We start from the raw sequence: 16,071 nt of genomic DNA on the forward strand, positions 1-16,071 counted from the left end.
TGAGGGAGCCGCCGGGCGGAGAGGCGCCGAAGTGGAGGCCGGCTTCTTCTTCAACTTCATTATTGGCACTGGGCAGCAGTAATTTATTTTCAAAACTGTGAGTCAAAGCTGGCGGCATTGCAGAGGGACAAGGGGCAGCAGGGAAGTATCCTGCTGCCCCAATTATTACATTAAATACGTGCGCTGGACGGGGGCAAGTGGCGGGGGGGTAAGTAAACCCTCCCCGCCCTTAAAGGAACCCCCCCACCCGGACCCGGACCAGCCAGATCCGAACCGGTCTGGAAAGTCCGGAGGCCTTTACAATGGCTTCCAGACCGGTTCGGACACACCCCTAGGAGCCATCTCCACTTTTAAAGGTACCACCGACAAGCACTTCTTACCTTCCGCCTGCCCTGCCGACCCCTCCGTTTTTGAAGGTGTTGTGAGTTTCTTCCGTCTGTGTTTCTTTTTGTCAATCATGGGAGATGGAGGCGGGTCTTTACCACTGCTGCCAGGACTAGAAAGACCTTCTGCAGCCATGGCTACCTCTGCAGAAACATGTGGGAGGAACAGAACACACGGTTGGCACCTAATCCTTTCTCCTTGGGCCCATAGGGGCCTAACCATTCCCAGCATCCTCTCTGCTGCTTGGGAACTTCTGGGCCCATCTTGAACATACCAGCCTTGGAGGAGGAGACAGACCGCTGCAGGGTCCGGTCGGGTTTGCCCAAGAGCTTGACCGTTTGATCAGTTGGAGGATTCAGCAGACCTGGACTGGGGCTAGCTGTGGAGAGAAAAGAATGGACTCATGAAGCTGCCTTGGTCAGGCCACTGTTACCTCTAGCCCAGTATTGTCTACTCTGGTTGCCAATGGCTTCCTAAGGTCTCTGGAAGAGACTTCTCCCAGCTCTCCTAGCTGAGGTCCTTTTAAATGGGAAAGCCAGAGAGTGAGCCTGGGACCTTCTATGTGCAAAGTGTGTCATTATTCTATTTTCTTGTAGCCTTGAAAGGAACATAGGAACTGATTCAGACCACTGGGCCATCTAATAATAATTCCAAAATTGGAAAGCCTGCCCAAATGAGGAGAACAGAAAGGAACACAAACTCTGGCAAAAGAAATGCAAGGTGACAATAAGGGAGGCAAAAAGAGAGTTTGAGGAACATTTAGGTAAAAGCATCAAGGGGAATAACAAAAACTTTTTTACATAATCAGATGCAGGAAACTTGCCAGGGAGGCAGTTGGACCATTAGATAATGAGGGAGTGAAAGGGATTATTGAGGAGGATATGGAGGTTGCAGAGAAGCTAAATGAGTTCTTCCCAGCAGAGGATACTGAGCATATACCTGTTCCTGAAACAGGCTTTTTAGGCATGGAGGCTAAAGAACTGAGTCAGATAGCAGTGACAAGAGATGATGTTCTAAACTGTCTGGAAAAACCGAAAACTAGCAAATCTCCAGGGCCGGACGGCATCCATCCAAGAGTCCTCAAAGAACTCAAATGTGAAATTGCCGACCTCCTTGCTAAAATATATAACTTATCCCTGCAATCAGGCTCTGTACTGGAGGACTGGAAAGTAGCAAATGTAACACCAGTTTTCAAAAAGGGATCCAGAGGTGATCTGGGAAATTACAGGCCGGTTAGCTTAACGTCCGTTCCAGGCAAATTGATGGAAAGCATCCTCAAGGATAAAATTGTAAAGCACACAGAAGAACAGGCCCTGCTGGGAGAGAACCAGCATGGCTTCTGCAAAGGGAAATCTTGCCTCACAAACCTTTTGGAGTTCTTTGGGAGTGTCAACAGGTGTGTGGATCAAGGTGATCCAGTTGACATAGTATACTTGGACTTCCAAAAAGCTTTTGACAAAGTTCCTCATCAAAGACTCCTGAGAAAACTTAGCAGTCATGGGATAAGGGGACAAGTACATGTGTGGATTGCTAACTGGTTGAAAGACAGGAAACAGAGGGTAGGGATAAATGGAGAGTTTTCACAATGGAGGGAAGTAAGAAGTGGGGTCCCCCAGGGATCTGTACTGGGACCGGTGCTTTTAAATTTATTCATAAATGATTTAGAAGTAGAGGTAAGCAGCGAGGTGGCCAAATTTGCAGATGATACCAAACTCTTTGGGGTAGTGAAATCCAAATTGGATTGTGGGGAGCTCCAAAAGGATCTCTCCAAACTGGGTGAGTGGGCGACAAAATGGCAAATGCAGTTCAGTGTTGGCAAGTGTGAAGTGATGCACATTGGGATGAAAAACCCCAACTTCACATATACGCTGATGGGATCTGAGCTATCATTGACTGACCAGGAGAGAGATCTTGGGGTCATGGTGGACAGCTCCTTGGAAGTGTCAACCCAATGTGTGGAAGCTGCAAAAAAAGCCAATTCCTTGCTAGGGATCATTAGGAAGGGGGTTGAAAATAAAACTGCTAATATTATAATGTCCTTATACAAAACTATGGTGCAGCCACACCTGGAGTACTGCGCACAACTCTGATCACCACATCTAAACAAGGACATTGTAGAACTGGAAAAGGTGCAGAAGAGGGCAACCAAGATGATCAGGGGGCTAGAGCACCTTTCTTATGAGGCAAGGCTATAACACCTGGGGCTATTTAGTTTAGAAAAAAAGACAACTGCGGGGAGACATGATAGAGGTCTTTAAAATCATGCATGGCGTGGAGAAAGTGGATAGAGAGAAATTCTTCTCCCTCTCACATAACACTAGAACCAGGGGTCATCCCATGAAATTGATTGCTGGGAAATTTAGGACCAGCAAATGGAAGTATTTCTTCACATAACGCACATCCCCTAAGGGCAGGGCTGCTCAAATTCAGCCCTCCTGCAGATGTTGGCCTACAACTCCCATAATCCCTGGCTATTGGCCACTTTGGCTGGGATTATGGGAGATTTATTTATTTATTTATTCATTCATTCATTTAACAAATTTATATACCGCCCCAAACTCACATCTCTGGGTGGTTTACAACAAAGCAAAACAGAAAAAGTTAAAACATTAGTCAAAACAAAATGATAACAGAAAAAATTAACACATTACAACAATTTAAATTTTTTTAAACAATATCTTAAAACAGTATTAAAAGTATTAAAACAATATTTAATTCAAAGCTGGGTGAAAAGATGCATCTTTAAAGACTTTTGAAAAGCTGTCAGAGATGGGGAGGCTCTCATTTCAGCATGGAGCGCGTTCCAAAGCCTCGGGGCAGCAGCAGAGAAGGCCTGTCCCAGAGTAGCCACCAGACGAGCTGGTGGCAACTGCAGATGGATCTCTCCTGATGATCTCAGTGGGCGGTGGGGTTCATGACGAAGAAGACATCCTCTTAAATACCCAGGGCCCAAGCCAGGTTTTAGTCCAAAATAGCTGGGGGAGCCTAAGCTGAACAGGCCTGCCTAAGGGGAATGTCTTAAGAGTGCTCACACATGTTGTCTCCCATTATATGCAAACCAGGGTGGACCCTGCTTAGCAAAGGGGACAATTCATGATTGCTACCAAAAGACCAGCTCTGGGGAAGCAGGACACCAGCAACTCAGGTTTCAATATTCAAACTGCCCTTTTATTCTGAATCGGCAGCAACCACCCAGGACATTTCAGCAGCTCTTGGACTCTAAGAATTCCTCTAGGGGTCACTGTGTGAACATGTTAGGAAGCGGCTCTGCACTAGGGCTACCGAGAACACAGCTCTCCAGAGTCCTGAATGCAACTTGAATGTTTCCTCACTTTGCAAATGCTTCAGTTCAACTTGGCACCTCTGGGAATTTATGTACAAAATTTGGTTTTCCGTAACAAGTTATGCAAATTGCCCAAAGCTAACATTCACCTAATTAATTCAATTCATTTTCCTTTGACTGGAGCTTCTTTGCACAGTAGGCAAGAGGTGCAGTGGCACTCCTGGTCAGGAAATCACAATGTGTTGTGCCATTCACTCGATCAATTGGGCAAGCTCTGAGAAGAAGGAGGTAAAAACACCTTTCTATACAGCTGGCACCCCTTAAGGCAGGCTTGCACAACCCTAATCCACCAGCACAGTATGGCAGTCCATCAGGGGACTGGTAAATCAGCCTTGTAAAGTAAAAGTAAAGTGTGCCGTTGAGTCAGTGTTGAGTCCTGTGGTTGTCTTTGGTAGAATATTGGAGGGGTTTCCACAGCCATTATTCAACTGTCACCTGAGTGGACTCCAGGTGGCAGAGCAGGAAAGCTTTTACTGAACATGGTGCTTTTTGTTCTTCAGACTATCTTCTGGAGGTATTAAGGCTAGAGCTGGAAACTTACAGCTCTGTGGCGCCTTGTGTGGGAAGCCACCAGGACTACAAGTTGGAGTGTTTCTTTAGACAGAAAACGTCTGGGTACTGGAATGATTCTGCTCATCCAGGTTGGTCATTGGCTCTTCTCAACAGGAAGAGCTAGAAAGGGCTCCTGTTCAGGTTGGGATTTTGCTTTGGCAATTATATTGTAGACTTTCCTGGTTCTAACTCAGCTCAATGGCTGTGTGCGTGCGTGCATGCACACACGCACACAGGACGCCCACCAAGCTGCCACATACAGCAGATGTGCTGGGCTGCAAGTTGTATAGGCTTTCCATTATGGACATATTCTGGAAGGAGAGTGTCTCAATGTAGTTTGACAGATAACAATGATGAAAGAGGGGAAGGTGCCCCCTCTTGTGGCAAATGGGGTACAAGGTAAGGCATCAGCTGTGAATTGTCAGCTAACTTTAGAAACTGGGAAGTTGTATTTGCTTTGTAAGGTTCCAGTGTACAGAGAAGGTATTGTCTATCATAACTGGATCAAGTGGGTGCCGTTTCTCCATTTTAGTAGGTTTCCTATCAATAAGGGGTTAGCCAAAATGGACCAACCTTCCATTGGGATTTAATTGTACACTGGGGAACATTGCACCTATTCATCAATTTTTGAGCACTTTGACAGGACATTTTTCATTTTTGTAATTTGATATTTCAGCATTTTTCTCATTCATGTAGTATATATTCTATGTAAACTGCTTTTAAAACACTTTTTGTTGAAAATGGTATAAATATTATTATATTTCTTATGTTTGATAGTATACAGTGTTTGATACTTACATGTGTTATCATTTGTAGCATTATTGTGTTTTAATATATTACACTGCTGTAAATTCAGTGTGATTTTTTGCTTTTTGTTCCTCAGTTAATCCACATTGTTACTAATACAGAATAAAAAATCCAAACAAATAAAAGGCCACTTCAAATGTCCTGCATAGAAAGCACTTAAGAACAAGTGTTGATACTTGTATGTAGATTATTGTGTGTGACACGTCTGTTTCACAGTGTTTATATGTGATATACACAAACTGCGTGGAAAAAGGGGGCAGCACCAAGGCAAAGTGGAAGAAAACAGGGAGGTGAAGCCTCAAACAGATGCTCAGAACAAAGGATATTTATTGAGTAGTACATATCTGCCTGATGCATTTTGTCTCAGCCTTGCTCAAGGTATATATATGCAAAAAGGCCAATTGTGAGTTCCCAGCACGTGTAGATGCAGCGAAAGTGATGCATGTCCAAGTCTCCCGCATGACATATAGAGTTTGCTCTCTAAGTTTTCTGTCTGAAGCAGCCACTATCTGTTGGTTTTTGTAATTCTCTCTGTTCCACTCATCTTGGCTGTTACTAATTAAGGTTAAACACAAGCACGGTCACATTCGCAACATTGTGTGAGTGCTGCCCCCGCCCCCCACACAAGTGATTATCATTTCACAGAGAACTGCAAATGAAGGAAACTCAACGTATCAGAGTGTGAACTAACAAACAGTAATTATATACACACCTACACACCCTGCAGTATTCCTTGGCAGATCTCCGAGTGTCTTAGGACTTAATGCAATGTGTGACGACCAGAAAAACCCACAGCCCACTTTAACGTGGTGAGGCCTCATACCGCAGCAATGGCCCCTCTATTCTGCTAACGACACTGGGAAGATTATGTGGATGGTTCCTATGATGGCATTAATGGATCCCAATAAGGTAGGACCTACTCACCCTATCCTCATGGTGGGTACTTCCAATTTTAATTCAGGAAAGAAGTGTGCCTCTGGGAAGTCTGGTTTAGACTCAGTGGCAAATGGCAGCTAGAAGCAGAGGTTCATGAGCACAGAACACAGTGAGTCCAGCCGGGATGTGTAGTAGTGGCAGCTGCTGGAGGCTGGAGCAGGGGGAGCGGAGAGGAGAAGGTGGAGTGTATCTTTGACTGCAGGTAAACACTCCGACCCTGCAAACGGCCACCATGCAGGCACATCAGCCAACTGAGTGGCAGGGGCAGCGTTGTCTGCTTGGGATAGCAGGGGGAGCGTTGACTTGTAGTTAAAGGTATACTCCACCTTCCACTCCACATCCCCCTGTCCCAGTCTCTACCAGCTACCACTGCTGTGTCGTCAAGAAAACCAAACCATCCAGGAGGAAGGGTGGCTTTAAGGGGCCATCAAAGCTCTCTTTGTGTGCCAAGACTCCGTTCATGCAGAGCACAAAGATCTAGTTGGGAAACTACTGGCAAAGCTGTACTGGCAGAGAACGGGGAGTGAGGGTTATCTAGACAAACTCCCCCCCACCCCCCGCAAAGCATAAGGGATTGCAGAAATTAATACAGGAACATGTTGTGTGCAAATACAAGGCAACTTTTTTTTTTAAACCCTGAAGACACCCAGGGACCCATTTGTATTATGTTGCAGTACCATGTGGCAGAACATAACTCAATCCCTTGTAATTTTTAATTTTTATATGATTAAGGAGAAGCAGACCCAGGAAGTGGTTTGTTCAGTTCTCTCTGGGTCAGCTGCCACAGGCACCAAAGACGGAAGTCACTTACTGCTGGTGTCCCCAACTCCAACACTGCTCACATCCTTAACCAAGCCATTGATGCTCGAGGAGGCGCCACAGGCTGAGATGGCTCTCGGAGGGCGCTTGCCAGGCACCTTGACGGTGGTGCGGAGGAGGTCCATTTCTTTACCATGGGTGCTGTGGATATAATCCTGGAGAGGCACAAAGAACCCGGTTAGGAAACCTTAGGAGCTTGGACACCACATAACACCAGATAATACTTTTCTTTCTTTAAAATCGAACCATGTGTGGTAGTTATTTGGAATAACTACCACACATTGTCCCATCCTCCCAATCACTAAGTTAGGTTAGAATCTGCATTTCATCCCTAAACATACACTGAAAGATTGTGGGGTGTGTGTGTGTGTGTGTGTGTGTGTGTGTGTGTGTGTGTGGTCTCCTACCCTTTTACCACCATTTTGATGTGTTTAGCAGGATGGCTTCAGTGGGAAACTGTTCCATAAAACACACACAGTCTGTTCTCATGGAGTTAGACCTGAGAAACTGGATTTCTGGGAACCCAGATGCTGTTGGACTACAACTCCCATGAGCCCCTGTCAGGCCATTGTGCCTGGGGATGATGGGAATTGTAGTTCAGCACCATCTGGGGACCCAAGTTTGAGAACTCCTGCCCTGCATGGTTTGGGGCATGAAGGACTGACTACTTCAACAGAAGCCTGCCTGTTCATGAAGGTCATGGTCAGGGCCTCCTCTTCCATTGTCCACTCGCTGTAGGAGGTGAAGCCAGTGGCAAATGGGAAAAGAGTCACGGAGAAGGGGAGTCTTCTTGGTGGTGGCATCCCATTAGTGGACTCCTGCCCCTAAGGAGGCTCACCTGGTGCCAACATTTTGGGTGCCTTTTTCTCCTCCTAACCCCATTCATCACGAACAAGTTTGTTTTAATGCTGCTGTTTCAAAGGAACACAGGGAGCTGCCTTACCCAGAGTCAGACCAATGGATCTTCTAGCTCAGTACTGTGTACACTGACTGGCAGCAGCTCTCCAAGGTTTCAGAATGGGGTCTTTCCCAGCCCTACCTGGAGATGCCGCCAGGGATTGAACCCGGGACCTTCTGCATGCAGAGCAGAGGCTCTACCAGTGAGCCCCAGCTGCTACTGCTTTACTTCTTGGATCCTTTTAACGATGTGTATTCTTCTTTTGATTTTATTGCTTATTTTCTAGGCCGCCCTGGGCTTTTTTAAAATTGAAGAGTGGGATATACATTCTTGGAGAGGAGGAACAGGTAAGGTCATTGTGATGGTATCAATTTCTTTTATGAATCAGGGAAGGGGCACAACACCGGAGGACTCTGGCATTTGCTTCCTTGGCAGAAAATCGATGGCGCACTTACATTAATGCTGGGATGATAGAAGAGAAGCCCGTTGCTGGACAAAGTCACGTACTTTTTCTTCCACTCCTTGTTCAGAGAGTTGCCACTTCGTTTCAGCAAAAAGCTCTAGGGAGAGGCAGTGGGCATTAGCTTTGCTGCTGGAACTCTAGCCACGGAAGGCTGAGAAGACTGACAAAGAGCTGCCAGTCTAAGATTTCTTTTGCAGAGGGGTGGGGTGGGGTGGGGGTCACCTGTTTGATGGGTATGGCTCGGCCACTCCCAGTATCACCACCTCTGCTGTCCAGGCTCCACTTCTCCGTATCACTCCCTCTGCGGTTCTACAAAGAGACATGGAGAGATGAGTGGGAAGAGGGGCAGTGCCTTAACCCAGTAGTTTTTTTGAACTTTCTGTCCTTTCCTGTGCACTGCAGAAGATTCTGAAGAGTGATTTAAGGTATGATCTAAAGAAGGGCACAATGCAGCCTGATGGGGGCCACACCATATCCACATGCAAGTTGGAATGCAGCCAATACGCCCTTGCGGCTGCACATGGCAGTAGAAGATTACTAGTGATGGGCAGTGGCGGCCCATAAACACGCCTCTAGCGGGGGCGGCGGGAGGCATCTTTAAGAGTAAATTAATTCGGTGCTCACCTCTGCTGCAGTGGTACCTGAATGCTGTTCGGAGCTGCAAGATGCCACCCAGTAGCCCCTACGGCAGGGAAGCGCCTCCACCACTCACCTGGCTTCCACCGAGACGAGCCCCTGCCAGCGGCCAGGTGAGTGGTGGAGGTGCTTCCCTGCCGTACGGGCTACTGGGTGGCACATTGCGGCTCCGAACAGTATTCGGGTGCCGCCGCGGCAGAGGTGAGCACCAGATTAATTTAATCTTACAGGTGCCTCCCACCGCCCCCTCGAGGTACATTCACGGGCCGCCACTGGTGGTGGGTAAGCTGCCTTTCAGGGAAGCTAGTCTGCCGTTAGTGGAGTTCTCATTGAGGAAACCCTGGTATGCTTCTAAGGAATTTCGCACTTCCCCGGGACACAGTTTGAGAGCTACTGACTTTGCCCAATATGGCCATCGCTGTATCAGATATAGGTCCCTAGATGGCACCAAGTTGGGGATAGACTAAGAGACAAGTGAACACACCTAAAAGACACTGGGTACTGGAGGCAGCAGAGATGCTTTGTTGTTGTTCATCATCATCTCACACAGCACGGACATTGGACAGAGATAAAGTATCAAATGCAATGAAGTAGCTTCTATCTAGCCCAAGCTCTCATGGCCACCATGGCTTGTTTTCTTGCCTATTGATCATTGAGGGCCTGTTGGGTCTAGATAGGGCCGTCCACCCCTTGGCTCACTCTCCCCGCTCTTTGGTGCTGGTCAGCTCCCACAAACTCACAGTGAAAAGGCTGGTCCTCCGTTTGGTCCCACGGTGTAGGGAACTTGGGGTGCCAATGATAGCCGAGGCCTCGCTGCGCAGCTCCCGGTGGCTGATGTTGGGTGTGGAAGGCAAGGATGAGGAGTAGTCGCTCGTGTGGCCACCATTACTAGCCTAGAAGAGAGTCCAGGGAGACTTAAGGCCAGCACCTTTCCCAAAGGGATGATGCAGGCCTGGTTTGCACAAGCTGTGGATGTGATGGTGAAACGGTTCCTGGACTGCACCACTTCGGATTGCAGGTGGTAGTGGCAGGGATTGTATATTTGAACACTACCCCACCGGGGGGAGGTGGGATCCTTGCATGTAGAAAACTAGTGAGTCAAGGAGAAGGCTAGACTAGAGCCATTCTTAGAATGCTAGTGTTCTATGCTCAGGCAGTCTGTTTGTTTCAAAATGGGGGCGGGGGGAGGGGTGTTCAATCATGCTATCCTCCACCTGCTGCAGCCTGACGCAGGGCAGTCTAGGAACTGCCCTACTCACAAATTTGTGGTTTGCGAGACCAGGTTCACCTTCAGAAGAACAGCAGCATGCTGGTGAGGCACCAGGAACCAGAGGTGCACCTAGATGATTTTGGAGCCGGGCCCTAAAGGCCTTTGGAGTGTCTCCCCCGCCACACACACAAATGAAGCACATCATGCTCAGTCGGGTGACCATACCACCTGGGACAGACTAAAGAGCATTTGGGGCCCCCCAGGGGCTGTGGAGGCCCTGGACTTTGGTTCAGAAGTCTAGGGGTAAGAGTGCCTCTGCCAGAAACTCCTTGCAGCCCTCACAGTAGAGCACACTGCAGCTCTTGGCTGCAACTGCCACACTGGAGGGGAGAAGCAAGGCAGGAATTGTGCACTTAGCACTTGCAATTGCTGAGTGGCAAGGAGCAGAAGAAAGCCTGACCTGCACGGGACAGGTGCAGCCATGCTGTGTCTGCACAGAACCCCTCATGGCCTGCACTTCTAAGTATTCGGTGGTTTTGTGGCAGTAGCAGCTATTAAGTGTGTGGCCCTTTAATTGCACAGCAGGAGCCTCCCCAGTTTCATTCCTGAGATAAAACATGGTACAGAATAACTCCTTGTCACCCACAATGCAGCCCTTGCTCGTCCTTCTTTGCTAGCTGCCGGGAAGACAAATGAGAGCAGAAGTGCTGGAAAGCAGACCTTTAGCCACGGATGGCAAGGACCATGCTTTATTTATAAAAATACCACCCACCCCCGGTTTGTAGGATTTTAAGTCACTGGATGTGAGGCACTTGAGTCCAAGATCCAAGGAAACCACCTTCACTCTTCCCCATGTTCTGTTAGATAGGCCTAGCCTAGGAGGACAATGGCCACCCACATGCAGGTGCACTGCATAAGCAGCACGTCCCATGATCACTTTGCCGTGCTGCAGAGGATGCTGGGATGCACCTCTCAGATTGTTTTCCTGGAGCCCTCAAACTCTTGCTGCCCTCAAGCAGAGTTCCCTGTAACTGATGTTCCCAGATGTTGTTAGCTACAACTCCCATCGTACCCAGCCAAAGGCCGTTGCAGCTGAGGATGATGGGAGTTGTAATCAACAACATCTGGGAAGCACATCTGGCCCCAAGTGACCCTTGAGCTGCTTGGGCAATTGTGCTGGCTCTACTGCTCCACTTCACGGGGAAACAGCAGGGAGGCAGAACAGGACTGTTGTGCTCCCTCAGTCAGCTAGTTCTTCTCTGCCTGCTATGGCAATGCCAGGTGGAGTGTTTTTAGATCAGGGATTCTCAATGTTGGGTCCCCGGATGTTATCGGACTTCAGCTCCCATAATCCCCAGCCCCAGTGGCCTTTGGTTGGGGATGATGAGAATGGCGTCCCTTAATGCCAAGCTCGCTTCTCCCGTTCCTGGGGCAGATGCCCCTGTGTCATTTGCACCAAGGCATAAGAAAGGCCCAATTCCTGTGACTGGGCTGGGCTGTGGGGTTGGACTCACACAAGGTAGATTCTACCCACCGGTGTGGAGACTGCCGAATGGCTGGGCGTGCTGGGCAAAGATTTGCAGGACGCCAGGAGCTGCTGCTGCTTCTTCATATTCACAATCTTCTGAGCAACTGGGGTGGGGGGTGGGAGTGGGGGAGGGGGAGAAAGTCGTATGTAAGTCCCAGGTCTGTTCAGATCCTCCAGTTGTCTGACCAACATACACACCGGAGTTTGGCTACTAATCCTTCCCTGCACAACTCCCTGACATGAACTTCACAAGGACCTGATCATATATTTCTGTATGTAAGAGTCAGCGAGGTGTAGTGGTTAGAATGCAGGATTACGGCCAGGCAGACCCAAGTTCAAACTCCCATTTCAGCCATGAAACTCACTGGCAGACTTTGGGCCAGTCGCTTCTCTCTCAGCCTGGCACACCTCACAAGGTTGTTGAGAGGATAAACGTAACTATGTTGATCCTCTCTGGGCTCCTTGGAGGAAGAGGTTTATTTAAACAAATTAAATAAATAATGTTAAAAGGATTATTTTCGGTCCCCACCACAGGCACACCCAGCAGCACAGAAGCTGCTTCCACAGGGTGCAGTTCCTTGCAGCAAAGTGGTGCATATGAATAATATGACCCTAACGGTGTGCATTTCCCCATCAGTAGAAGCCCTTCTGTTCACATAAGGCACACTGTACTTGTAGAAGGACTCCTTAGTCCAACACTACATCTGTCAATGGAAGAAGCTTCTGCTGACAGTGTGGATGCCCCCTAATAATTAGGGATGTGCACAGAACCGGTGAGGGCCAGTTCAACGAGGGGAGGGGCATGGCTTTAAGGGCGGCGGTGGGTACACTTGCCCTCACCCCCACGTTTCCCCCACCAGCACGCAGGTATGTAAGAGCCCATCGGGGCGGCAGCGTATTTCCCTGCCGCCCCGAGCCCCAGTTTAGCGGATGTCACTGGAAGCAGCAACGGTGGCTGTTGATCAGCCGTCGTTGCTGCTTCTGGAGACATCCGCTAAATGGCGGCACAAGATGGCAGGGAGGTATGCTGCTCCTCTGACAGGCTCTTACGTACTCGCACGCTGGTGGGGGAAGTGCGGGAGGGGGGGAGTGCACCCACCCCCGCCCTTAAAGCCATCCCCAGCCCTGCCGTCGAACTGCGAACCGGCCCCGTGTTCGTACCTGTTTGGAGGCCCGTAAAATGGCCTCTGAACAGGTTTGTGCACACCCTTACTAATAATAATATGAATTCTGCTCTGCGTGCGGGACGCCTGTGTGAGCCTTGATCTCATGTGCACTGCCACCAACTATCTACTTCTATAATGACATCTCACAGCTTCCCCTGTCCAGGATGGTTAGTAAGAAAATAATGTAACACATTTAAAATTTACATAATAAAAGAGATTTAAAATGTTGGGTTTTTTTAAAGCACTTAACTCAAGATTCAAACCTGAACGAATACAAATTCCCTGAAAGCAGATCGTCACATGCAGTGGGTGAATATCTGTATATATACATTCTTACCCCTTGCTTCCATTATCTTTTCAGCTGATTTCTGCAGACAGAAAGTCTGTTCATATGGAGTGTAGTACGTGCATGAAGTTGTGTACATGTATATGCCCCTTAAGCAGGATGTTCTGCACCACTGGGAAGGCAGAGAGTGCACAAACTCCAGGCTGGTGCCCACCACATGTAAAGTCTATATGTTGGGGAGGACTGTGTGAATTGGCCATGATGGAGGTCTTGCAGCAGGCTCCCCCTGGGCTCCACGGGCATTCTTGTTGCCATGAAGCCCAGCCTTGCCTGCCTGCCTAGGACTCAAGAACATGCCTTGGCAGCATTTACCTTCATTGAAGACCCGGTCAACATTAAGCCCATAGGTGGCGCACGTCTCATAGTAGAGGCAACGGCGCATATCAGTGCACAGAGTCCGGGCTCGAGAATCCTCAATCACACGTGGATTGCTGGCGCTGATCTTATCTGCAAGGAAAGCAGGAAAAACAGGCTCACCAACCATCTTTGAGCTGGACAGGTGTTCCCCAGCCTTACAAACCTCTGGTGGTCATTTCTTCTCAAGGGCTACCCAAGACCTGGCAGGCATGAGACTCAATCACAGAACCATCCTCATTAGAAACGATGCATGGATAAACTTAGGCTCACATTAGATGTTACTTTAGATGCATCTGAGGACTCTGCACAACTCCATTTCACGTTATAAGTCGCATGACAACTAGATGGGAACTCCTGTGAGGGGAGGTGGGGGGCTTCCGCACTTTGTCCCTGCCACAGTTCCAGTCCAGACGGTATACCCCCCATGTGTGCTATTTACATTAAGAATAAAAGGTTCCACTGCTGCCTCTGGAAGCTTTTTGCCTTATGTAAATAGGCAGCACACGTGGTGGCACACGATCCGGACTGAAACTGTGGAAAGGGCAAAGTGCTGAAGCCCCTCCTCCACCCCTTCACTGTGCTTCCAATCTGGTTTGCGTTTCCCTATTGAAAGGGAACGATAAGTCCTATACCGTGCATGCTATTTACAAAATAAGCGTGGCAGCAAACGAGGTCCACAGATGACTTAAAACAGTCCGTGTTTTGACCTGAATGCCAGTCTAGAACGTGTGCCTGGACAGGAGGCTGATGGGCTCTCCTCAGGCTCGTCACTCTCTGCCATTCCATCCCCACAGCCTGCAGGGCACGCTGCCTTGGACCACGGAAACTGCTCCCCATTGAGATATGAGGCCCAACATTGTTGGTGGCCTTTCAAGGACTTGAAAAGGCATTTTCCCTAGCAGGCTTTTAGTTGAACCTTTTAATTGTGCTAACTGTTTTTAACTGCTTTTAAATCTTTTTATTTGTTTTGTTTGTTATTTTGTAGTAAACTGTCATGTGATTTATTGAGTGGTGGTATGTGTATATATATATATAGAGAGAGAGAGAGAGAGAGAGAGAGAGAGAGAGAGTTAGTCCTTTGCTAACTAAGCAAGGAGGCACCATTTAAAAGTGATGATTCTCTTTATTTAGCAGGGCGAGAGCAACTGGCCATATCCATCCCCAGCACCCCTCCAGTAGCTGTTGCTCATCTTTATTTATTTATATCTATGTACGCTGTTTTGGGAACTTTTGTTGAAAAGCAATATATAAATATTCATCATATAAATACGCCAAACCACCCTCACCCCCATGTGTTTCCTTATGCTTTTAGCAAAGGGTCCATCATTAAGATGGGCTCTAATCCCCATCTGTCTAATCCCCACCTCTCAAAAGATCTTCTCAGTCTCTGATTTTTCATGGATGCCAATGGCGGTTCTACTATACCACTGGTGTCAGCCAGACTTTATATATATATTTATATTTATATTTATATTTATATTGTTTTTAGTTGTACAGTATTTTATTGTAGTTTTATTGTAGCAGGGAGAGAAAGTGCTGCTGGGGAGTGAGGAGGGAAAGCTGCCGATGGCGGGAAGAGGACGGGGACCTCCGGAACAATGGGGAACAGACTGGGGTGGAAGGGGGGGAAGCGGTGGGAAACGGACTAGGGAAGGACGGGGAATGGACTGGGGCGGAAGGAGGGGGGAAGCGACAGGGAGAGAAAGCGGCGGAACCCGGCTGGGCAGACAAACTAGCGGCACAGATGCTTTAGTTACCTCCTATGCTCTGTTCTCTACCCATTATCACTCCAATGTTCCTCATGTCCTTTCTCTTTCCTATCACAAGGCACTGGTCTCGAATTTGGACTTGAAGACACACAAATTGCGATATTCCCAGAATCCCCACTGGATCAGCTATATCTCTATTTAAATATAACTATTCTACCCTGGGTTATTTTCATGTCCAGTTCATTAATACAAAAACAGATTCCCATATTGTTTTGTTCTTTCATTTTCTGACCTTTTCCAATACACTTAACCAGGGCACCACAGAACCAGAACCTGGGTGGATTTTTGAGGCCGTGTGCCACCTGTATTTGATATGGTAGGTTCTCCATCAAGACTATGAGTACACACAGCCTGATTTATTGTTGGACTGTGTTTTGCCCTTTGCAGCCTTCTGCTCTCTGACTGACTGCCTGATTGCTGACCTCAGCTGGTCTCTTGATTCTGCTCCAATTCTTCTCATCTACACCTTGACCCAGCTAGACAGATGACCTGGCGGTAAACCCAGCTGCACTTAACTTTGTTTCTATGCAACCTGCCCTGTTGGATCAGCCTTGCTGCTGCCTTCAGCCTTGGACAGGATCCAGCAAAGGCTTACCTGGCAGTACCACCCCCACACCAGTGTCTGGCATGTGCTGGGGCACTGGGTCATTGCTAAGAGCCCACAGATGTCTTGAACAGCAGTAGAATCCCAGCTCAACGTGAGATATGGCCCTGCTTGAGAATAACCAGGGCTGTGTATATTCTGTTTCTGTACTGTACTGTGAAAGTGCTGAAAATTGGTATTAGGCAGCTTTTATTTTAGCTTAAATTCAGGTTTCTAGCCCTTACAGTTGAAAGCATGTGCACAATGCCTGGTG

The 16,071-nt window shown here is 48.0% G+C and overlaps 1 protein-coding gene across 7 annotated transcripts in view; it reads right to left on the reverse strand.

Moving 5' to 3' along the window:
- AGAP2 (ArfGAP with GTPase domain, ankyrin repeat and PH domain 2) overlaps positions 1-16,071 on the reverse strand; it is a 169,338-nt gene that overhangs the window by 17,767 nt on the left and 135,500 nt on the right. For all 7 annotated transcript variants that reach the window (XM_053289822.1, XM_053289819.1, XM_053289820.1 and 4 more), the window contains 8 exons: positions 13,401-13,535; positions 11,583-11,680; positions 9,579-9,731; positions 8,425-8,511; positions 8,195-8,299; positions 6,834-6,996; positions 659-763; positions 381-527 (listed from right to left, as the gene is read on the reverse strand). In XM_053289822.1, coding sequence (XP_053145797.1) covers positions 381-527; positions 659-763; positions 6,834-6,996; positions 8,195-8,299; positions 8,425-8,511; positions 9,579-9,731; positions 11,583-11,680; positions 13,401-13,535 — 993 coding nt within the window. The remainder of the gene's footprint in view (positions 1-380; positions 528-658; positions 764-6,833; positions 6,997-8,194; positions 8,300-8,424; positions 8,512-9,578; positions 9,732-11,582; positions 11,681-13,400; positions 13,536-16,071) is intronic.

Source organism: Hemicordylus capensis, chromosome 2 (genome assembly GCF_027244095.1).
Source record: "Hemicordylus capensis ecotype Gifberg chromosome 2, rHemCap1.1.pri, whole genome shotgun sequence".
Taxonomy (NCBI): Eukaryota; Metazoa; Chordata; class Lepidosauria; order Squamata; family Cordylidae; genus Hemicordylus; species Hemicordylus capensis.